General features: G+C 44.3%; 1 protein-coding gene across 1 annotated transcript; it reads right to left on the bottom strand.

Moving 5' to 3' along the window:
- Positions 1 to 2,980: 2,980 nt before the first annotated feature.
- Positions 2,981 to 11,359, bottom strand: PGB1 (pepsinogen B1). The gene is made up of 9 exons (XM_008704063.2): positions 11,304 to 11,359; positions 10,683 to 10,839; positions 9,407 to 9,524; positions 8,801 to 8,919; positions 7,921 to 8,120; positions 6,657 to 6,779; positions 4,492 to 4,639; positions 3,497 to 3,595; positions 2,981 to 3,287 (listed from the first exon to the last, which is right to left on the bottom strand). The coding sequence occupies exons 1-9, from the start codon at positions 11,357 to 11,359 to the stop codon at positions 3,135 to 3,137; spliced, it is 1,173 nt and encodes a 390-aa protein (XP_008702285.2). The 3' UTR covers positions 2,981 to 3,134.
- Between the last annotated feature and the right edge of the window lie 13,501 nt (positions 11,360 to 24,860).

Below are 24,860 nucleotides of genomic sequence, written 5' to 3'. Positions count from 1 at the left end.
GCTGCCTCGTTTCCTGCTATCCTCTCCAGGGACCTTGCGTCCAGCCAGTTGGGATTTCCTGCTGTTCTACCATTACACAAACTCCCTCCAGCCTCTGTGCTGTCCATAGGCCAGTTTCTGCATGAGATCTCTTTTCTAACATTTTCTACCCAGTGAGTTCCTACACATACTTCAAGGCAAAATCTAACATGGTTTCCTTTGTGATACCTTCCTCTGTCCTGCCACTCTCAGGCACCATTCCCTGTACCAGTCTTTATGTCACTTGTATTATCATGAATTTGGTTGTATAGCAGGCATTGCTAAGCACTTGTTATCACAGGACATGTCAGATCTGGGGACTTCAAGAGAAAAATGAACAGTCTCTTTTCTCTTGATCATAATTGAGTTGGCGAGACAGATGTGCAGTGGGTACAATACAGTGCAATAGGTAGTGAACTGTCAGAGGTACACAGTGCTGTGGGGGGAGGGAAGGAGGAGTAGAAACCTCTCATAGGGGGTGGAGTGTAGGCAGAGGACATGCAAGAAGATGTCAAGGATCAGGGAAGATTTTACTTACACAAAGAGATTTCAACAAATACTTTATGAATAAATTAATGATACTTCATCAGTGATGATGGCATTGCAGTAAATGGAAAGAAAACTCTAGAACATGTTTTCCAAGTATAACCTAAATATAGACTGAGGTCCATGTGGTCCTTTTCTGCATTAATTCACATTTAGAAAGCATGTTACAGCTGCCAAAAACAAAGAGGAATTCCAATCTTTATATCTCTTACAGAACATTAAAAAGTCTCTAATTCGTAAGCATAGGCAACAGTTCTCAGAATCTTCATCCTATGTTCCCTCCAAGATGTTGTTGTGCAGCATCTCCCCCAGGAAGCTCCAGATTCCAAATCTCTATGTTCACCTCTCCCAGCCATAATTTCTATCCCTTCTCTCTTCCCTGTTACCCTCCAGCTTTTATAAATCTCATTTAGTCCTTGTTCCTTTTACCTTCTTTCACCCACTAGTCTATCTCCTTCTCTCTCTCTCTCTTCCTTTTTTTCTGTCCCCAGCTCCTCAGTCTCTATCACATAAGATACAAGAATCAGACAGGCAAGATCTTTATTAGTGTGGTGGGGACAGAGTGGCATACTGGAAGGTAGGGAACACTCCCGTATTAATAAATCTTGTCCCTGTCTTACAAGGATAGACAAGGGGAACAGACCCTAAGCTGTGGCCAATGGCTTCTGTTGGGTTCTGTTTTCTAGAATCCAGGAGCAGACAGAATTGCTAGCTCTGGCTTTACCAATACCCTATGTTGTCCCAGTGGCTGAGGTTAGTCCCTGCTGATGAATTTCAGGTTACTCATGATAACCTGGATTTGCTGTATCTCAGTGCTGAGAACTTTCTAGCAATTATATCTCCATCTCAAGACCTTTGCTCTCTATAGTTGAGGCCAACCACCAGAGCATGAATAGAGGTGATACTGAGGTAGGAACAGTGGCTGACCAGGCAGGGATGAGGATGCAGGTAAATTGTTGCTGAACTGAGCTCCCTTCCCTTTGACAAAAAAAAGGTAGTATCTCCCATAAGAGAAACACAACAGAAAGAAGACGGAATGGCCAGAGTGCAGACGTTACCCAATTCCAAAAGATCAACTCCATTGTGTGATGGTGGAGGGGAATGATGCGATGATGTAGAAAAATGTACACCTCCATCCACCACCACCACCAAGGCGCATCTGGATTTAGAATTCTTTGCATCTTTCTTTCCAGGTACGTCCTTCTAATTACATTTCTTGAAACAATTTTTGGGTCCTAGAGCAATATCAGTTTTTACCTCCCTACAGGTGGCATTACTGCATTAGAAGCACCCACTGCAGATGATTGTTCATAACCTACTGTGGAATGCAAGTTCAACTACTGCGCTTACTTCAGACAGAAAACATACTCAAGGGCAATATTCTGTACTTGATAGAAAATTCCTAGTGAGCCAACACCATGTCTCATTTGTAATTGCATGCCTCCATGGCTTGCACCCAGCAGATTTTATCATATAGTATGATTCCTTGTCCACACCCCACTTTCGTCCGCTGTAAAATGAGATTGAGATTCAAAAGTCAAAAGCTCTCAGGCCCAGACAAGTAAAGTACATATGTGAGCAGCCTGAGACCAACCGTACTGTGAAAATATAAGATAATGTCAATATGCATTAAAGTTGTTTTGACAACCTACAAAATCAAAAAACAAAGCAAAACCCAAAAAAACCCGCTGTTGTCTGATCAGATTTGACCTTTGAGCACCAGTTTGGAATGTTCACTAAGGTTTCTTTTTCTTCTCTAATGTTCAAGAATGGAGAGAAGATGGGGCGCCTGGGTGGCACAGCGGTTAAGCATCTGCCTTCGGCTCAGGGCGTGATCCCGGCGTTCTGGGATGGAGCCCCACATCAGGCTCTTCCGCTATGAGCCTGCTTCTTCCTCTCCCACTCCCCCTGCTTGTGTTCCCTCTCTCGCTGGCTGTCTCTATCTCTGTTGAATAAATAAATAAAATCTTAAAAAAAAAAAAAAGAATGGAGAGAAGAATGTATTGGAAGAGAGGGTGCTGGGATGGCTGGTCACCTCCACCAGATTACTTCATGTAGGTACTACTGTGTCCTTAACGTCTGTGCTGTGGGTCCTCACTCAGAGACCTCTGCTCTGTGTTCACTCATTGGTCAATTCACAGATTCCCCCAAAGAGCTGTTGCTAACTTTCAATTAAGAATAAACTACTACGGGGGTGGTAGATTAAGCATCTGCTTTCAGCTTGGGTCCAGTCCTGGGTCAGACTCCCTGCCCAGTGGGGAGTCTGCTTCTACCTCTCCCTCTGCTCCTCCCCCTGCCAGTGTTCTCTTTCTCTCTCCTTCTTAAATAAATAAATAAATAAATAAATAAATAAATAAATAAAATAATAAACTACTACAAATAGAACACAAAGAAGACATTTAGGAGGAACTGCAAGGATGTTTAGAGATTCTTAATTTATTAGTTGAGGGAGTAAGATTCTAGTACACAGAGGGATCAGACTAGTCTAAAATGCTGCTGTCAGCCCAGAGAACCAATAGGGCAATCCCAGAGTCCTGCTGGGAGGGTGGAGACAGCTGTCTCATGCTAGTCTACTCAGAGAGGGCAAAACCCACCCTGTTGACAGCCAAATCGTAGACAGTGTAATATTCCCTAAGGAAGACATCTCCCAGAATCCACAGGGGCTGTCCATTGGGGGATGGCAGGTAAGTGACTTCAATCCCAAGCGTGCAGTACCCATTGTTCTGAAGAGACAAAGGACATGAGGATATAACCAGATGCATGGAAAGGCTTTTCCCCACAGGAACTTCTTACCCTATATTCCATGATACCTTGTGGGGTTTCTGTCTTCTTGTTCACCCTCAGCTCTGCCACTGGTGACTCCCCAGTGGACACGGAACAGCTTTTGGGCCCATCCAATCCCACATCCATGGAGCCTGGAGTGAATACTTACATTGAGGACATAGGTAGAGGGAGGCAGAGGTAAAGGTGAACCACTGATGACGAAGGTGATGGTGGGCATGCTCTGTATGGAGTTGCAGTTGACCACATACTGAGAGAGAGGAGAAGCAGAGCTGTAGAGTGCCAGAGGACTGGGGGCCCAGACAAAGGGCCGAGTTCCCCATTCTCTGTGAGACGTCTTCCTGACCTTCCAGCAGAGGCTGGTTGAGAGCATGGAAGGCAAAGCCTGATTCCCAGGAGCAACACTGACCAGATGCTTTTGCTTTCCTGGGCCTCTTTGGACACATCTCGGCTCTGAGATATTGGTTGTACTGATTTGGCCATAAGGAGTTATCTCATTCCAGAACACAGATTTCTACTGCGAGAAAGTACCACTTAGAGAAAAGACACATGGGCACACCCTGTAGACGCATGTTCTCACACACTACATATCCACACTTGTGTGCACCTATCTATGTACTCATCACACACACACACACACACACACACATCCCGAGGAACCAAGATTTAGTCTGACTAAACTAGACTCTCGCATGCAGGAGGAGCAAACTACAGAAGTGGGTATAAGGGGAACAGGGGTGAGCACAGCAAGCTGCTCAGAGTAAAAGCCAAAGGAGTATTCCTAGGGAAGAAAGAAACCCAAGTGGAATGGAGAAATGCAGTATGCCTGGCTCTGTTGCAGACAATCAAATGACAGCCGCACCAAGGTGAGATGTGTTCCAAAGGCCTGCAATGGAACAGCCACCCCTCCTGAGAACCATTCAGCCCATACTCACCGTTGGAGTTGGTGTTATTCCCTCCCCTTATTCCTCCTTGCATTGAGGGTTCATGCCTGAAAGGCCATGATATGTTCCCACCTGTTCTGTCCCACCACGAGCTCAGTTCTCCACCAATCCCTCCTCCAGTCTCTCATGAACTCATTGCACTCAGGCTCCTATGTTGAGGCCTCCTGGAAGTGCAGAGGAATCCTGGCTTCCGGTTACTCACATCACCATTCTGATCTTGCTGGGCTCCTGTCGCCGTCACAAAGGAGTTCAAATACTGCTGGGGAACAGTCAGTGGGAAGGTTCCTGTATCCACAATCCCCTGGCAGCCCTGGGAGCACAAGCCAGTGGCTTGGTTACCGATGAGAAACCTGAGGGGAACACCAGTACAAAACAGTAAGGCATTTCTAGGGGAAGCTGGGTGGCATAGTCGGTTGAGCGTTAGACTCTTGGTTTTAGTTTGAGTCATGATCTCAGGGTTGTGAGATCGAGCCCTGCATTGGGACTCTCTCTCCCTCTAACCCTCCCCCCTCCTCTCTCTCTCCCTCTCTCTTTTAAATAAATAAGTAAATAAATAAGTAAATTAAAAAACAAATCTTTAAAAAGAGAGAGAGAGAGAGATTTCTGCTATAAATAAGTGCCACATCCACCCTAATCTCCCAACCCTGCAGCTCTGAAAACATGCCTCTTCCAAAAAGCCAGGCCATATCTTGACACTGCAATCCATGTAATAATAATTCTATGTCTCTGTGGCTATTGGAGTAATATCCTCTGTCTTGCTCTGGTAACTACTCCAGCTCTGACTGAAAGCTCTGGGGAGTAGGGACTGTGTCTTATCCTCTTTAATCTGCCTGCTTATATGAGGCCCAGCACATAGTGCCAAATATAGCTAGAGCTGGTAATCACATCATAAATACACATTGGGCACCTACAATCTACATGTACAAGACACTTTCACAAGAATTATGGTGATGTAAAGAGGACTAAATTGTATTCACTGTTTTTAAAGAGCACATTCTAATGGACATGACACAACACCATACATTAAGCCACAACATCATAAGGCAATAGTTGGTGATCTCCATAAAGTCCTATGTGATTCAGTCCCTGATCCCTCATCCAGGCTTTTCTGCTGCTCTGCTCTTCCTCTTCAGTTCGTTTATATTTTGGGTACTGTTGGTGAATCAAGGTACTTGGACGTAATGGTGAACAAGACAGACACCACAAACTTAACACAAATGCACAAATGGTGTTTAATTGCAGCCCTGCTGAGTGCCATGAAAGAAATGCAAGAGGCCAGAGAGGCGGGGACTTGATCTGCTCTGGTGGTGAGAGGCAGTCGGTCAGACAAGGATTATTCTGAGAAGAGATGCTTAAAGGGTGAGTGTAACTGGTCCAGGTGAAAAGACCCCTCTATTCCAGGCACAAAAAACTACTTGTCAGACATCCAGCTGCTTACCTTTCTCTCTACTCATGCACATTGGGCTTGATTCCCCAGTGTCTACCCACAGATGAGGAGATATGTGTTGGGACACAAGCCAGTAATACTATGGGACTGAAAGAGAGATTAGGCCCCTGAGAGGCTTTTTCAGGGGAGGTAGGAATTCATCTGGGCTGTGAAGGATGCACACAGGACGTGAGGGGCTTCAGGTGATATAGTCAAAAGAGAAGAAGCAAGAAAGTCATGGCACGGTGCAAGGACATGGCAAAGTCTGTGCGGCACATTAGGAAATAGTGGGAAGGCTGTACCAATAAATAGTGCCCATCTGTTGTATGGTCTTGAGTAAAGGCCAAAAAAGTATATCTTTAATTAGCAGTGATGGAGATTTCCTGAAGGCTTGGAGTGTAGAAATAATTGATTCATGGTCCTGAGCTCTGGGAACAGATATGCTTGGGCTTAAAATTTGTGAAATGTGTGACTTTGGATGAGTTACTGAACCTCTGAGCCTTGATGTCTTTATCTATGCAATGAAATATACTTCTGACCACCTGATAGTGTTGTAGTGGAATATACACACAATAATATATATAAAATATTTAGCATAGTATCTGGCACATAGAAAACATCAATGACAGCTCTTACTTTTCCTGATGAAGGACTTGGTAAAGATTGTGCTACTAAGGATAATGAAGCTTCCAGAAACAAAGACGTGGATTCACAGAAGCCTAGGAATGACCAACCTGCTGACATGACAAGGTTCAGTGACCAAGTCAAAAAGTTCAGTCAAGGGCTAGATGCCAGAGTCTACTGGGTGCCAATAACAATCAGCCTGAGGGTTTGCTGATTCTTTCAGAAGTTTGTGCCAATGCAAGAACAGGAAATATTGTCACACTGGAGGAACATCCTAGGGGTGTCCATAATCCACAGGAACTTTCTTCAGTACTTACTCATCGATGGCAATCTGCCAGTACATTTCCCGAGTGACTGGAGTCCATACGATCTCACCAGAATAAAATTGGGAGTCCACACCTCCCAGGATGAGCTCCCCACCATACTCATAGGTTGGTTGCCTGGGGAGAAAAGGAGAAGTGCATGAGTTTCCACAACACACATGATCAGGCAACCCCTTCCTCCCCTCTTAGCATCCCTCTCTCTTTCAGACACAGAGGAACCGGGGATGAGGGGTCTTGTCCTCTGACCTGCTCTTCAGACTCCACCAGGCTCAAGGCACAAGGGAGAGGAGCCTCTTCAGAGGAACACCCAGAGTTTCAGAGGCATGGAAATATAAACTATGCCCATAAAAGGGGAGATGGAATTGGAAATCAGGCCTCTGAAAAGAAACTATAAAACCATCCCAGGGAAGCCCTGCTGGGGACAAAGTGAGAAAAACAAGAAATGCCTCAGAGAGTGCCTCGAATTGGGGACTGACAGAGAAAGATCTTTAGTGTGCAGTGAAGGAGATGCTCCAGTCATTCTCAAGTTAGTAACTGGACAGTATAAGAGGATTCAGGCCTCTTCTGTTCCCTTCCTTGGGCCTGCCATTCACTGAAGAAAGACATTTGGAATCAAGTACCCTGAGGATCATTGTTCAAGGAAAAGAATCAGTAAGTAAAGTTTGCCATGAAAGCTCAAGGCCAATAGAAATGTACTGGATTTGTGACCAAGATATTTGTATTTGAGTCATGGCTTCACGCCTACCAGTGAGTTAGTGAGTGATTTTGCTCGACATCGAACACGTGCTTGAGCCTGCATTTCTTTTCTGGCAAAAAGAAGCCAATAGAATTTTTAAGATGTCATTTGAAAATTACTATGAGAACACTTTGGAAAGCCAGACATATATTGCAGTGATCACTTCATTGTTGTTCTCTTTACTAGTAAATGATCATCAGGCTTGTTCTATAGCTCTACAATTGTACAAAACTAACACGATAACTTCAAATTTATTAATCAAAAGGTGAGGGACTGTAGTTCATTTTTAAGAAAAGAGTCATCTTATGGATTATGGCCTAAATTAAAAATACTTGTAGTGTATTTAAAATAAATTCCTTCCAAAATGAAATAATTAATTTTCAGAGATGCATGAATTGCATATAGCAAGTTATACTCATTGTATCAGGAAATTTTAAAACCTTGGCCCTGTCTGATGTTGACTTGCTGAAAGCTCCCACAGCACCTCATTTGCTGAGACCCACCCAGGGCAAGGGTGCTCACCGAGAGAAGTAGAAGCTGAAGATGGGCTGGGTGAGCTGGTCCTGCTGTATCATGTTCTGCAGAACTGTTGGGCCATTGTCCACTGCCAGGTTGGAGTAGGCCATTCCCAGGATACCATCAAAGTATGAATAGTAGAAGGGGTAGTTGGGCTCATTTTCACTCATGCCAAAGAGCTGGTTATTGATGACGATGTTCTGAACCTGGGACGAGCAGAAAGAAAAGATTAACAATTCAGGTGGACAAAGCCTTCCCAGAATTAGGTGCCCAGGGAATGGAATCTAGACCCTTCTTTGGGGAGAGGAAGTTGGCGTCTTTCATGCTTAGCTCAATCATAGGGTGGAGCATGGAAGATGAAGGGACAACAGTATCACCCAACCATGTATGTCTTGGAAAGAAGAGTGTGGGTGTTGGGGAAGCAGAGGCTGTTGTGTTCTGGAGTTAGAGTTTCCACTTCCATAGACAGTGAAAGGACAGTGGCTGGTTTTATATTGAACAATCCACGTGCACAAATGACATAGGAACTGTCGGTGCTTGATGTAAGGAAAAGAAAATAGTGAAAAGAAGGTCTTCAAATATCTAGAATGAAGTTGTGTGCAGGAGGAAGGAGATGTGTTCCACGTAGCTGCAGAGGGCAGATTAAGGTCAGGGAACAAAGTCATGGGGAGGCACAATGTAAAGAGATCCCTGCAGTCAGGACTGCTGTGAGAGCAATTCCTGTCTTGAGAGAAAGGTTTAATTAGATGGCCTTCAGCATCCTTTCCAACCAACAGCTTCTGGGAATTTGTACCTATTTAGTAATCATGGGTCTCTCTGACAGCTTTAGGCTCTAGAAAAGGGGAGCCAAAGAACAGACCCACAGAAGGATGAGAAGAGCACTTACAGCCACAGTGTCATATCCCAGGAGCACAGTCAGGCTGCCAAAACCATACGCCAGTGTATAGGTTTGCCCATTGTTTCTGTAGGTGGAGGAACTGCTGGGGTTGAACCTGTTGTGAGTGGCTGTAGAAAGACAGAATGAAATATAAGCAGCAGTCATGGCTTTCCAAAATATTGGAGGACACTTATTCTTGATGGCCTGAGACCATCAGACCAAACCTGGGATTGGGCCTCAGCCTCAGATCTTTTGTGCTGAAGACAATCTGTAGCCCCAGAAATGTCTGCCCCCGTTTGGAAACAGATGTTGCCCCTTCCTTCCATTTCCTGAGGGATGGATCAATTCAAAGTGCCAGAAATTGGGGCCCACAGGAGAGAGCTTAGAGAAACTAATAGTGTAGAAAGGAAGGGAAGCCTTGGTCTATTTCTGTTGTCTTTTTCCAGAATGTAGACCAAGGGCAAGATTTCCAGATGGTCTGAATTTAAGGAGGATGAGATCATGGGTATGCACCGAGAACTCTGGATTTGGATGGTGAGATTGTGCTCAATCCTGACTCTGCCCAGCCCTCTGCTCCTATCCATGGGGAGTGGGTAGTGATGGTGGTATACTCACTGCAGGCCTGGCTCTGGCAGTAGGTGGAGGGCACCCACAGGTTGGAGGAGCCTGTGTCAAAGAGGATCAGGAAATTTTGTGGTGGTGTCCCAATGCTGATTTCTCCAAAGTAGTAGTTCTGCAAAGAAAAGTTTGTCACTCTCATTAAGCAGGCAACCTTGTCCTAAGAATACGGAAGTAGTTGACTCACTAGAAGCTACATTTTGCCCAAGTCATTTCCTTGGGGGAATAAGTGGCTTCTCCTCCAATAAGTTCTTCTTCCCATCTGGAGCCAGATTCCTCTTAATATTCCCCATTTTTTCCCTAATTACAAGCCTGTGATGAGCTGAGTCTGGCAAGACAATCTCTTCTTCCAAAGTATTTTCTATTTTGTATCAGGCGGTACTCAATGGATTTATCATTCTATGCCAGAACATGCAAAATTAGAGAAGCAATCACTTTTTCTCCATCCCCAGTGTCCATCCCCTCTCCCCACATCACACACACACACACACACACACACACACACACACACACACACATACACACAATCTTTCTTTCTCTTCCAATGTTAGATATTTCCCCACCATTCCCCTCCCTCTGGTCACACAAGAGCTAAGGTGCCAGGAAATCTAGAGTGAGAGGTAGCATGGAAAGCAAGAAGAGAACTTCACTGAGACACAGTTTCAGTTCTAAGTGAATTTGGGCCAGTTCTCTCACTTAGCTGCCTCTTCTTCCATCATCTATAGAAAGTAGAAGTCAAAATAGGAGATTCCTAGGGTGGCTTCTAAATCTGACACTCATGTCACATCTCAGTAAGGACAGTCCATAGGACACCAGTGTGTTGAGACACCCTGAGCAGACACTGCAGCCTCAAGAACACTCAAATGCTTGCTCTGAGTACCAGTGTATGTTTCCAAGCAGAGAGCTGTATGACATCTCGAGCCGCTGGAGATTTTGCCTGGCAGCTTTGCATGTGCTTTCTTTCTTTCCCCTGTAGCCCATCACTGGGACTTTCTTTGGCTCTCTCAGTTGACTTGAATATGGCCACTGTGAATCTCTTAACCGTATAAATGGAGATTTAGAGAGTGAGCCAGTAATGAGAGGAAAGAAGGAAGGAAAGGGAATACTATGGTGTTAAGTGGTACCAACTCATAATTTATCCAGATACTTTTCATAGGAAGGCAAGACCTAGGTTTAGTAAAAAGTCCAAAATCAGAGCTGATGAGAGGTCTAACTAAGTATCCACGATGGTTATTAGCCAAGGGTCATGGATACTACATCCCCCTTCACTTACATCCAGGTAGTTGGTGAAGGGCTCATAAGCAACAGCATCATTATTGTAAAGATACTTGGCGGCTGGATCAACCTTAGGGTGGTTCTTCAGGAATGTCTCTAGTACACCCCGTTCTTTCATCACCTGGCGGATGGACTTTCCTTTCTTCAGAATGACTCTGCAGAGAATAGGGCAAACAAAAGGAGTGAGCTTCACCTTCCCCTTTGTAGCAATCCCTTCAATGATCTGACCTGGAGTTTTCAAATCTCTTTAGTATTCTGAAAATCCACTACAACGTATATTTGGATTTTTCTACTTACTTATTGTTTCCACAGCATAAATTTCTGTTTATCCAAAGTCCTTCCTGTATCTCTCTTTCTTAGCCAACACAACACCAACCCACCTTTACACACACACACACACACACACACACACACACACACACAATCGTCATCATCATCATCATCATAATCATCATCATCCATTTCAAGTCGAGGGTCTCTGTGGTTTTTGGGTTCGTGTACCAAGACACAATCTGCCTGCCTTTCCATGAGATCTGTGGGGGAAGGCCTTTTCTCTACCCTAGCTTGTGATGTTCCCTTAGGGCTGGAATTCAAAATGAAGCTGAATCCTCATACACACCTTTCCACACCCTCTGAGAGGTGTAGACAAATCAAGACCAAGACCAGGATCTTCATGGTGCTGATTTTAGTGGCCTCTAGACACACCAGGACACAGTGGTACACCCAAGGGTTGGGACACACAGAGAGAGATTGGGTCTCTCTTTTATATCCTGATCTCCTTGCACTTTTCACCTGTAGGCACGTGGGCTTCTTAGCCTTGTACCAACCTGTGCCCCTTCACATCCATGGATTCTGTTTGTTTTTCCTCCTGGCAAGAATCATGGCCTTTAATATCCACTCTGTAGTCAATTTAAAAAGTGATTAATGGCTTTGCTGATGGAATCGAAAGATTAGGATGTGATAACAAATGTGAAACGCACTGGAGACAAAGGCTCCTGGTGCCCACATCTCCTGTGAAATGGGTGCTGGCAACTTCTTCCAGAACAATGGAACAATTTGTTCTTTGATTCCAAAGTCCATGTGCTGTTTGGAGATTTACAGTAGACTCTCCACTTCTTCTCCTTTTCCTTCCTGTTCCTCTCATCAGACCCATCCATAGTCTTCTGATGCAATTCTCATGGTCCATGACGCTCTGATCTTTATTTTCAATTTCTTAGTTTACAATTAGCCAACATTTATGGAATGTCCACTCTGTGCTTGCTTCTGCACTAAGCTCGGGGAGTACAAAGAAAATTCAGAAATGGTCCTTGTATGCAAAGTCAGCATCCTGCCTAATGACTGACACATAATCTAATTATAAGGCAATATGATCACTGTAGCATCCAAATGTGTGTTGAATGAATGAGAGTGATAAGAACAGTATTCATAAAGCAAGCAGAAGCAGGAAGTGATAGCTCCTGGGGGGATGGAAAAGCCTTCAGAGAAGAGGTCATTTGAGTTAGGATCTTCCTGGTTGGTAGACGAGAAAGTGAGGAAAGTGGAAAAGCCACTGGAGGCAGAAGCAAAGCCTGAACAATGGCTCCTGAGAGTGCAGTTGGTGTCACGAAGTCAGAGAACACTGTGACCAGTGTGGCCACAAGAGCACTTTTCTACATGGCTCCTCACAAGTCAAGACCCATCCAAAGAACCTGTACTGGGTCTCTACCGTCCTCATCATGACAATTAGCTCTGGAAAATTATTTTCTTTTCAGGATTCCATTGCAGTAGAAAAGACTGTAATGCTAAAATAAGAATACTCTTGATTCTACGAAACTATACTAAAGCAGCATGTATTCAATATCCACAGTGTTTTAACTTCTATTCCATCAAAGTATTTATTACTGAACCTTATCCTGGTGGAGCACATGCTGGAGCATCTGGATCAATATCCTGGAGCCCAGTACCAGGTGTCTACACGGAGGGGGCTGGATGGTGAGGTGGACCTCATATGCCATGCTAAGTAACATGGACTTTATTCCTTAAGCAGTAAGGAGCCATTAATTTGCTTTAATCAAGGGAATGACACCCGTAATGCCTTCTATGTTACTAGTTTCTAGATTGTAGCCTTCTAGAAGCATGTGGTGAAAGAGGCCAGTTTACAAAATGATTCCCTAGGTAAAGTTGCTGCAGGCATGAGAGAAGTTACTGGAACGTTGTCATGAATCTACCTTGAAGCCTTTGAGCTAGGCACAAACCCAAAGAGTTTCCAGTGTCATATGCACGATTTAATGTTTCTTTATAGAAAGAAATTATTAGAGGGAAACTGGAAGGTCTACAGAAGATAAGCTTATAACTACAACTCCCACTTATCGACCTTGGACCAGGCACATATTTCATGGAACCCCTGTAACAACCTTAGGAGCTGATCTAACTTCCCCGTGATCACATAGTTAATCAAAGGCAGAGCTGGGACTTCAAGTCCTGTTTGCCTGGACTCAACCTGTATCTCAGCACAGCCTCCTCCTCCAAGCCTGGGGTGTTCACGCTCTCTCTGCCTAATGTGCTCAAAGGCATCAGCTTTAACGATAATGACAGAGATGTATGTGTGACTTAATTTTCTGTAGGAAGGGATTCTAATTGCTTTTCTTCCACTCTCCTAGTTGTCTGCTGCCTGCATAGAAAATGTAACCCTGTCCGTTGCTGCCCCCTGGTGGCAACATTCCTAACTTCACAAAAACAAGGTTCTGGGAACTTTTATGGGACTCCTAAAGTCCAAGGAGAAAGTGACAAAAGCTCCTAACAGCATGTCCACAACTCACTTTCCTGTGTGGAGACAACTGGTGCCTGCTCATTAGTCGTGCCCATTGAGCCTGTGTCCTGCCCCCTTGTCCACCCATGTCTAACCTGCCAGCTGTTCTTGGGACTTGTCCCTCACACATCTGTGCCTCTGACCCCTTGTCAATCCCTTAACACTGCAGGCTGTCTTACTGTGCTTACCAAGTCTCCTTTGCAGTGAGACATTAGTACATAAGCTCTCTGAGTCTCCTTCCTCAGCCTGAGATGACATGTCTGTGAAGCACAGGGCAACCTCTCATTTCTATCAGAAATCAATCATTTGACTACTTGTCTTCTTTCTTCCACTAGCGTTTGAAGTCCTGTAGAAGCCTGGGTCCTGAGATAAAACCCACTGTGCTCAGCACAGCGCCTTCCACTCAGATTCATCACTCAGATTTCTCTACCAGGAGAGGGAAGAGGGTAGCAGGATACACAGGCTTCCATCTGCAGTTATTCAAGGAGTGCTCAGGGACCCTCCCTTCAAGGTACTGGGTCTATTAGGAGACATAGTATTGACATTGTTCTCTGGCAAATGCCATTTCTTTCAGACCAAAGTAAATTATGTCTCATGTGCCACATATCTGTGGGAAGTGATCACAGTCTACAAAGACCACTGTCATGGCCATCTGTTCATATCACAATAATTGAGAGTTTACACAGTCAGGATGGAGGGAGGGTTTAGCAGGTATTATTAGAATCCTTATAAATGAAAAATTCTTCAATTTCTTCACTCAGGGATATGAGGTCTGGGTCAGAGCACACATCTGGAAAGAGAGCACATCAGAGACAAGGAATTCATCAGAGGTTAGGGTCCTAGGGCCCCTTGATCTTAGGAAAATTAGATATTTAGCCAAAAGCTACTAGGAAGTCTATCTGAGAAGCCTGGGTGTTGGAATCTCTAATGTGTATGAGAGTCCCAGGAGAATGGGAAACAATTCTCAAAAGAAATGGTACCAAGGCAGGATTCAGGCCTGACACAGCTAACGTTAAATACCAAAGCTTTATTTACATGCATCCTATTATCTTGTCACTTAAAAACAAATTCCTGCTTTTTCCCATTTTGTGTGATTGGATTTGAGGTCTGAAAGTCTTCAGCATAGGATCCTAATCTCTTGTTGGACATTTTCCTGACACTCGAGCTCAAAGAAAGGGATACTGGCTATAAAATATCTCTGGGTGGAATTATGGGAGCAGCAGGTGCAACAAGTCACCTGGCCCTTTACCTCCTGTAGGTCTCTTTCTACAACCTCAGCAAATGTGTCTTGAGATAGCTGAACCCCACCCTCATCTTGGTTTTCTCCTTATGGTAGGCTTATTTCTATAGCTGGGGTAGTGAAATCATAGCTGATACATGAACAGTGTGGGGGCCAAGGGCAGGTTGCCCCCAAATGTGCCACTTTGGCATATCGATTATTTTAAATAAAAGAAACAGTTGGTACAAGGACACTCAGACACTCCTCTGTCCCCCTAGAAGCAGAAAAGCAATCTCCCATATGAAAAATGCCTTCCCTGTACTAGGAAGTAAAAAGAAATCCTTATCACCAGAGATAGGGACTTTAAAGCTCAGAAAACTGTAAAAATAAACCTTGTTATTTTTTTTCTAATCTACTACTTCAGCCTAAATTCTGCTTAGAATCCCCTAATTCAGGTTTCTGAACACCTTTTTTCTTTATCCAATCAATTCCTCACAAATTTATTTTCTCATTGTCTAAACACTGCCTGCCTTGATCATTTCTTTAGGTCTCAATCTTATTATGGGGCCTCCCTGTGACTTAGCAAAACTTTGGGTATTTTATTCCTGTTAATTTGTTTCATGTAAATTTAATTCTTAGTCCAGATGGAAGACTTTGAATGGTAGAGAAAAAATCGTTCCTTCCCAACAACAGAAAGATGATTCTGTTTTATCTACTTAGAGGCTTTATATCTATGTATATATCACCCTCTAGCTTACTTGTTGACTTGTTTCATGGAAATAGGTCATGATGCTTTACCCAGGCATGTACCAGGCTGCAAATCCTCAGGAGCAAATACACAAACAAAATTTTGCTCCATTTAATGTCTTGTTGCCTCAATTTAGGACATACTCAAAGGACGCTTATTATCCTGGGTATGTCTCCCCTCTTCAGGAGCACTTCATCAAGCAGCAATAGGAAAGGCTGTACAAAGGAGGGGTTCCATCCAGACCATGCCACCTGAATAAGGAACCACCCACCCATCTTTAAAGAGCCTACCTCTGACCTTCCACATCTCTGGCATTATAGAATTCTAAATCATAGTGGTTTCAATCAATAGTTATCAATCTGCCAGGCACTTTCAAGGCATCCAGAGATTTTGCATTAAACCCATTACACAAGGCTCCTCATTTCTTTGGAACTTACAGTCTTGAATCCAGATAGATGAGAAGCAAATACACTCAAAAAAAAAAAATCAATGGTAATAAGGACGGTTACATATAATTTAGCAGTCAGACAGTGCCACTTCTGAGAGTGAGCTTACTAATTATGGCAAGACAGTAGCCATGAGCCAGGACTGACACAGGCACACCGGGCAGTGTGGTGACAGCAGATGTGCTGTGAAGACAGTGAACAGGGAGGTGGTGATGGGATGGGTGGTGCTATTTGGCAAGGATATCCAGAAAGGTCTTTAGGGGAAATGACACTGGATCTGAAAGTCTGTATGACTAGACTGAGCCAGCCCTGTGAAGATCTGGGCTAGGGCTTCCCAGGGAGGAGGAGCTGCAAGTTCAAAGGCTGTAAGCTGGGGAGGGACTGGTGAGAGGAACAAGGAGGAGGCTGGTGTGGCTAGAGTGTGGAGAGCAAGGAGGAACTGAAAACAGAGGAGGAGGGCCGGGGCTGAACACGTGGCCCTTGTAGACCGAGTGCTTCAGGAAGCCATTTAGCGTGTGTGGAACTGTGGGGCAAAGGGTCAAGATCTTTGTTTTGCTCCTGAGAAATCCAAGGATCAGCAAGTGAGTGTAACTTTCTCAAGGTTGCATTAAGGAAGTGAAAGTGTTGAATCTTGGCCTCCGTGTCCATTCTAAGTACTATGTCCAACACAGCAAAGAGTCTTGGGTGATTTTTCTTGGACAATTTTTCTAAGCCACAGTTTTCCTTTCTTTAAAAGGAATATAATAATAGAATCAATCTGATAAGGTTTTAAAGATCAAGCTAATGTAGAAAAGCATTTAACATAGTACCTATAACATAATAAACGCTCAATCCATGCGAGCCATCATAATCCCAGAGGTGCCATTTTTTTAAGAGGAAACTTGGATTAATTCTACAATTATTTTTTTTTAAAGATTGTATCCATTTGTTTGTCATAAGAGAGAGAACACGAGCAGGGAGGAGGGCAGAGGGAGAAGCAGTCTCCCTGCTGAGCAAGGAGCCCAGTGTGGGACTCCATCCCAGGACTCTGAGATCATAACCTGAGCCGAAGGCGGACACTTAACCAACTGAGCCACCCAGGCGTCCTTAATTCTACAGCTCTTTGTTAAATGTCTCATGTATCAACATCATCATGCTAGACCTATGAGTAACAGTCGGGAATCAAACACACATCTTTGGTTTTGAGAAGTTTACCAGTTATACTTGGAGATTTACCAAGTCCTAGCATGACACAAGAGTAAGATGACAGAGAGTAGCTCTACATGCAAACGTTGACAGAATCCTAAGACTAGGCTCCTATGGGGTGGGCTTCAGCTGGGCCACGACAGCGGTGATGTGCACTTCTAATTGCACAGCCAGGAGGACAGGAAGTGGAGGATTCTCATTAGAATATTGCCCTAGACAACATTCCCTCGTTGCAGCTGGCCACCGACAAGGACTTCAGAAAGCACCGGAACCGTGTGGCCTACCTAAGCCTGTTTTACAATTGAGGAGCTGGGACTACCTTCACGGGCTCCTCCTGACCACGGATCCAGGACTGAGGACAGAGCTGCTCTTCCCCCCTGCACTGCTGTGCTCTCTTGTCTGCCAGCACAGGGCCCAGGGAGGGAAGGGGCTCGTAACTACTGTGTGAGAACAGAAAGCCTACTTCAGAGTGCTCTGTGTCCATGTGGTGGTTTGTCGTATACATACGGAGATGAACACTGCCCAGTGTTCAGTGGGGTGGCTCCATCTTCCTGAAATTCTCATGGGTCTCTGTCCTCGTGCTCTAATTCCCAGGTCCCAGTTTTATGTATTCTACCACTAGCCCTGGGAACAGGGGCTGTTGGCCTCTCCATATCAAGGATTTCAATGAGATTTGGGCTTGTTTGGGCTTGTATTTGGGCTTGCTACAAATGGAGGATATTTGAAGGGAGAGGAAAACATGTTTTAAGGGTTCTTCTGGGTCGCCCGCGTGGCTCAGTTGGTTAAGTGTCTGCCTTCAGCTTAGGTCATGGTCCCTGGGTCCTGGGATCGAGCCCACGTCAGACTCCCTGCTCAGCGGGCTGTCTGCTTCTCTCTCTCCCTCTTCCACTGTCCCTGCTCATGCTGTCTCTCTCACATGCTCCCTTTCTCAAATAAATAAATAAAATCCTAAAAAAAAAAAAACACAAAAAAACCAGTTCTTTCAAGTTTCTGAGGTCCTGGTGTGGAGTGGGAAGGAAGGTCCTGATTTCTTTGCCTTTCTTTCCCAGATTAACATAAAATTCATAGAACCCCAGATTCCCAATTTCCCATTATATAATCTGTTTCGTTTGTCAATCTTCATATAAATTGAGTTCCTACCATGTGTCAGGAAGAGTGGCAAGAGCTGGAGACATAGCCAGAATCAAAATAAACTCCTTTACTGGCTCTTTAGACTGGCATAAAGTATGCGGGGACCTCCCCAGAAGGCTAGTGGACTGGGTCTGCTCTCCAATCCGAATGATCCCCAGAAGGCTTCCACATTAGTCTAGAGGTATAAAGGTCAGAACACACAGCAGCCACCTTCAAAGTACTTATCTAGACACTCTGGCCTGAGAGGTAGGCCCTTTCCTTCCAACACTAATTGAAATAACTCAAGTATAATTCCTTCAGGTGAGCACTAAGTGTGGTCTATCTTATCTTTTAATTGAAAGGTCTTTAGTGCCCACTTAGTCATTAGCGGAAAGGTGGCAAGTCTGTATATATCTGAATACCAAACACTGAGAAGCGGCCAGTGACTACAGAAAAGCATTAGTATTAGTATTACAATACTCTCTGGATTGTCCACACAGAATTTGAGTGAATGCAATCAATTTAGGTTGGAAGGAACATCAAATCATTTGCCATTCCTGGGCTAGACTATTGAAATCCTTCTCCAGCTGTTTACATGGATGTAATAGGATTCAGTATTTGCTTTGGGGCTGTGGGAAAGATGATGGCCGTGTACTTCAAAACCCAAAAAGGAAATTCAGATGGATTTTTATATTATTTTTTTAGTGAGAAGTGTTCCACAACCATTTTTCCTAGGCTGCTTTTGTTCAGAGCCGTGAGGGGCCAGGATATTGTATCTTAAGAAAAGGATAGCAAGATGACTTAGAGAATGACAGAATTGCCCTCAGTGTATTTTAAGCTTCCATTAGCCATGCCAGTTATGTCACAGTAAGCCCAGAAGGCAGCCTCCCATGTGTAAGGACCAGAGACTAGGACACAGACTGAGGATTAGAAGTGCTGAGCCAGAAGGTCCACCCATAGGAAACCCTATAATGAGCTTCTCTGCAGGGAAGCCACAGTTTCTCCAGTACTTTAGACATATTCCTGAAGAATAATGAGGCATTATTTCCTTGCCAGTCATTGTCCCATTTAATTAACAAAATTTCCCAAAGAGAAAGCCTCTTTCCCTACAACAAAAGCTCTCCCTAATCCCCTCCCTATATCCCCTCTACATATGATTTGAGGCTTTTCTTTGTTACGCGGTTGAAATAATGCATGCCACTTTGATCCTTGGATCCTACATAACAGGGAATTGTTGTGTCTTGCACATCTGTTCCAGCTACTGTGGAAGTCATAGGTCATCACACGATTAAATCAAGGAGCCTGGAACAAGATGTTTTAAGCCATCAGGATCTGGTGGCATTTTCTTATAGACTATTTAGGAGGAGGAAATTATAGCAGTGGGAAGCTCATGATGTCAAGCAGATATCCAAACGGCTCCACCAATGTGGCTTCCTGAGGGCCTCCAGGGAACAGGTTATCTTCTGTGACCCCCATAGGGCTAAACAGAATGTCTCCTCTACCTGCCTGAGAGAAACAGGGCAAACTCAAAGCAGAAGGTTAGGAAATGTGTCTCAGAAACATGTCTCTAGGGCCATGGGAATCACAGGGGAGTAGCTCTCCTATTGCTTTGTCAATCGTAGCTTTCTTGATTTTACAGCTTTTTCCAAGAGATGGCTAATGAGGATCGCTAGTATAAGGGTTTGCCATGGTCTTGAGTCTTGTTCGTCTTCTCCCCAAAGTCCAGCATTTGACGATTTAAAGGGGCCACTGCCATATTTCAGTCACTAAGTTCCCAAAACTCTATGGCAACTAAAGGTACCAACTTCCCTAACATCGTGTTGTTGTCCAAGAAAGAATTCACTGACAATTTAAGCAAAAAGGCATTTATTTGGGCAATTAGAATTGTAATTTAGGAGACACAGATTCAGGTAGAAATCTGACTCATGTTCTGAGGAAGACAAAGAGGAGGCAGAGTTGTAAATGCGAAAGGCCGTGAGAGCGGCTCTCTCACTTAGGTCTCCATGCGAAACAGGGATTGAAACTAGGTTAACTGGGATTGGTTGGGTTACTGTGCAATGAGGGATTGAAATTTCTTAAACTTCATTGGCTCCTGTTCAAGGGAAGAATATGGTGAAGAGGAAGTTAAGTCCAGGCTGAGGGCTTGTAGCTGCCAAGAAGTTCTTGGTTCTTCTGATGAGGACTTGGACAAATTCCTCCTTCCTTATGGCCTCCCGACCCCATTTTCAAAGAGACTCTCTTAACTAGGCATGCTTGTTCTGTTTTGAAATCTCCTTTTACAATGTTTACATGATGACTTGGGGTACTATCCACCAAAAAGCTTAGGAATCTCTTCTCCAGGATTTGGGGGCCCTGAGAGACCCAGTGCACTCACTTTCCAATCTCTGCAATTTCATATCCTGCATTAATGGTCCCCTTACCAGCAGACACAGCTGCTGTGATAAGCAGTCTGGGTATCCCTGTTTCTTTAGCCTCAGCTTCAAAAGCCTCTAGAATTTCCAGGGGAGAGAAGAGAAGGGGATTTTGTTGGCTACCTTCATTGTCTATTTTCTATACTAAGTGCCTCTTGGGCTACTTTCCAGTTCATAGCAATTCCACATTTCTGGAAATAGCCCCTAAAATACAGGGATAGGTTCTGGTGAAGTATAACTTGAAACAAAGAGAAACAGACACTAAGATCCTTGAATCTGAGTTACATTTAATGACAATTCTGGAGAGAAGGCCGAGGAACTCCTGGCAGAGGGTCCAAGAACTGTTATGCCTATTGTGACTTCACCCTCCCTTTTAAAGTTCTTGTCTCCCAGTTTTATAGGCCCTGCTAAGCTCTTTTCTGCCTCAAGGCCTTTGCCGATGCTGTTGCTAGTTGCCATTTCCTGAGAAAATTCTTCTTCCTGTCCTTTGCATGCCTGATTCCATTTAATTCTTCACAGCTCAAAGGTAATGTGACTTCCTCTGAGAAGACTCCTCTGATCACCCTATTTCTTCTTTTTTCTTTTTCTTCTTCTCTTTCCTTATGCATGCTGTTAAATAACCACTCCTGAAAAAAACAAAACAAAAAACAAAAACAGAATCATCAGACAGGCTTCCCAGTTGGGGCTTGCTGCCACCCAGGAGACTTCTAAGGTGTCAAAAGCTCAAGGGCCTTTGGATTTATTGGTGGCCTTTCCCAGGGCTCCATTTTATCATTCCCAAGTCTAGACTTCCAGTTCCTCTACTCAGAGCCCAGGGCATGGTATGGGGAAGACCCCATGTAGCAGCTTCATGGAAACATATGCCTGCCCTCCACCCCATTTCTAGGGAACGCCCCCTCCCTGCCTGTGGGAAGGAAGAAGGGTGAAAAAACTAGGAGACTCAGAGCCCCAGAGCAGCATCTTCCCCACCATGCCTCCACACCAGCTCCCTTGATCATGGTCAGCTTTCTTGCTCAGCCCTATAGATGAGAAGACCCCTTTATCCCTGTGGGAGCAGCATAGCTACCATCTCAGGACCACAGGTCCCCAAGGCCTTCACGTTCATATCTCCACCCATCCCACATTCATGAGAACAGATACTGACCCCACAGTGGGGAGAGAAAGCCAACAGAACCCCCTCCCCAGCAGGCCTGGCTACTCTGACACAACTGCTTACAACTGGAGGTATTAATTCAGCACTGAGGCCAAGTCCCCTTAGGGATGTGGAAGCCCAAGGAGAGAATGAAGGGCACCATGCTGGGAATCATGGTCCCAAGCCCAGGGCCCAGGGCCAGGAAAGCCCACGAGGGGCTGAGTTGAGATACTGAAGCATTTAATTGAGGAAGGTAATTTTCCTTCTGCAGGACTGGGCCCTACACTCAAGGTCAGTAGCAAAGGTCCTAGAAGGGATCCAGTTCAGGGAAAGGGCACAATTAGGCCTGCTCATCTTCTTTCCTTGTACCCTTTGCTTCTATTGCCACAGCTCTGGAGGGGAAAGACAGGGCAGCCACAGGATGCCGCAGCTGCCAACCTCTTCCCTTATTCCAGCCCAGGGCAAGGATAAGGAGAGGGCAGTTGCTACCAGAGAAACGTGCACCTTGTACCTATGCCCCCTTCTCCTCATTCTGGGAAGGGTAGTGGCAGTGGGGTGTAAGGAACATTGTGACGTACTTTGGGTAGAGCCTGACTCCCTAGGAAAAACAGATCAGGGGAGGGCAAAGTATGCTGATGGGGAGGATGGTCAGCGCTACCCAGGCATCGGGGCTTGTTTTTCCTCCCTTGATGCAGGTGTCAGGGCTTGTTTTTTCTCACCTTGATGCCCCTGAGGCCATAGATTTGCTACTGCCAGCAGCTGTGCTCCCTTAGAACTGGGACTAAGCCAGGCCAGCAGATAAGAATGGACACAGGTGCAGGGGCCACTGCCAGCTTGGCCTGGAGGCAGATCCTCAGGTTGAGCCAAGAATTTGGCTCCGTGCATCTCACCGCCTTCTCTGGAAGGAGCTGATTCATATGCCCAAAGCGAAATTCATCTTTGGATCCCTAGAACTTGACACAAGCTAGGCACTTGATAAAAGTTGGTTGGTTTAATCCTAAAACTTAGCTATTAAAACTATAAGAAATATATATTATTTCATATAGTTTCTGCAGTTCAGTAGCAGCTTGGCTTAGTCTTTCTGGATTGGATTCTATCGTAAGAACTGCAGGCTGAAGTCAAGATATTGGCTGGAACAGTCGTTGAAGGCTTGACTGAGTCCAGAGGATCCATTTTGAAGTTGACTCACTTACATGGCTGGCAAGCTGGTGCTGGCTGTTGGCAGGAGGTCTCAGTATCTCTCTGTGGACCTCTCTTTAGGGCTCCTAGAGTGGCAGCTGTTTCTCTCAGAGTAAGTGATCCAAGGAAGAGCACGTTGGAAGTCCCACTCCAACATATCCACAATATTGTAGTAGTTACTCAGGCCAGTCTTACTCAGTGTGGGAGGGAACGGGCAGGCAAGAATCACTGAAAGCCATTTTGGAAGCTGGCATCCACACTGACATGCAGTTTTTGAACACCTACTGTGTGAAGGTATTATGCTAAATACTGGGATTCAAAAACTGAGACACCATCCCTGCCCTCCGGGAATTCAGAGACTAGTGGGGGAGACTGAAATATTGCAGGGTGCCCTGGGAGCACTCAGCAGGGGCAACAGCCAGACCTGGGATGCTCATCAACAGCCTCTCAAGTGTCTGACCCCCCCACACTAGACTTTTTTAGTAGAGTTTTCTTATTTTGTCAACTTATCCAGTACTTTCCACAGACATGTGCCTGGCACATGGAGAGTGCTCAATAAATCCCGAGTTTTATTATTTTCCTTTCTCTGGACCTGATTCCTGCCTCAGATTCATCTTGTTGGTAGAGGTCCTAATGGGTCTCACTTCCTCAGTTTGCTGACCTGGCTCCACCCAGATGCTTTACTATCAGTTGTGCACAGAGTTACAACTCAGGATAGGACTCACCTGTCTATAGTCCTTATCTATAGAGCTGACATCAACAGAATTACTCCCCAAACAATGGACCCATCTGCATCTTTTACATTTAATGGTGTTTACCCCTCATTCATTCTCCTTTGATAAGTAAAGAGATACACTGGCATACAGAAGGGAAGATAACCCAACCCCAGATCCTTCTGGAAGATTAAGAGAGTCTTACCAACTATATAATAATTAATCCTCAGGATCCCCCAAATTCTCATACCTTACAACTTGTCTAACAGCTAAGACATGTTTTATTCCCTTGAGAGATAACTTTTTTTTTCTTCCATTTTAGAGTGTCCTGAAAATTGGCCTGGAAATCTTTCTGATCCCCTGGAGGAGAAACATCAACTTACCATCCACTTCCTACTTCCATCACTGCCTGAAGACCCCAAAATTCTGACCTGTACAAGTACTGAATCATGAATACCCACTGACATATGGGAAAAAGAAAAATAGTGCATCATTTAAGGGAAACCATTGGCTTGAAGGAAAAAAAACAAATAAATTCCAATAAATACAAAAGTATTTCTGAACTTCCTATTATTTTCCACTAATGAGAAAATCCTTTATATAACATTTTTGATATCTCATGGGACATGTCTTTATTACTTTTCCTTTCTTAAGAAATATTTCCTTGATTACTTTCACTGATGTATTTTTCTTAACAAAACCTATAATCAATTTATCAAATAAACACACATACACTCTTTGGGATTTTAAATTAAAACATTTAGAGATTGATATGTGAAAATTGACAACATTATAATATTGAGCTTTCCCATCTAGGGACATGATTTATTTCTGAGGGATTATGAGAGCCACAAAGAAATTTATATATTTTATTTCCTCCAATCCTCAGGGCCCAGAGCAGATTACCTGGGATGTACTAGATAGTCAATAAATATTTGCTGATTCTTTATCAGGTTTGAGTGAAATGTGCATAAATTGGGAAGCTTTTCCTATGCTCTAAAATTATTTAATTATTTCTTAAATGTTGATGGGGTGTCTGGCCCTGTTGGTTTTTGGCAAAACTTTTTTTTTATGTTCAATTAGCCAATATATATTACATCATTTCGTTGTTGATGTAGTGTTCAACGATTCATTAGTTGCATATACCACGCAGTGCTCATCACTGCACGTGCCCTCCTTAATACCCATCACCCGATTACCCCATCCTCCCACCCCCCTCCCTTCTGTAACCCTCAGTTTGTTTCC

This window comes from Ursus maritimus, unplaced genomic scaffold (genome assembly GCF_017311325.1).
Source record: "Ursus maritimus isolate PB19 unplaced genomic scaffold, ASM1731132v1 scaffold_12, whole genome shotgun sequence".
In the NCBI taxonomy this organism is placed as follows: Eukaryota; Metazoa; Chordata; class Mammalia; order Carnivora; family Ursidae; genus Ursus; species Ursus maritimus.
The sequence above is the reverse complement of the archived record's forward strand: the minus strand, read 5'-3'. Positions and strand labels throughout refer to the sequence as shown.

What these genes read in the sequence shown, in the direction of transcription:
- PGB1 (XM_008704063.2), bottom strand. Translation starts at nt 11,359, where the DNA reads ATGAAGATCCTGGTCTTGGTCTTGATTTGTCTACACCTCTCAGAGGGT. An exon ending in TTCAGCTTCTACTTCTCTCG is followed by an intron (nt 6,780 to 7,920) that starts GTGAGCACCCTT and finishes TTTTCTCCCCAG; the next exon opens with GCAACCAACCTATGAGTATG. An exon ending in CCTCTACCTATGTCCTCAAT is followed by an intron (nt 3,288 to 3,496) that starts GTAAGTATTCAC and finishes TTGTCTCTTCAG; the next exon opens with AACAATGGGTACTGCACGCT.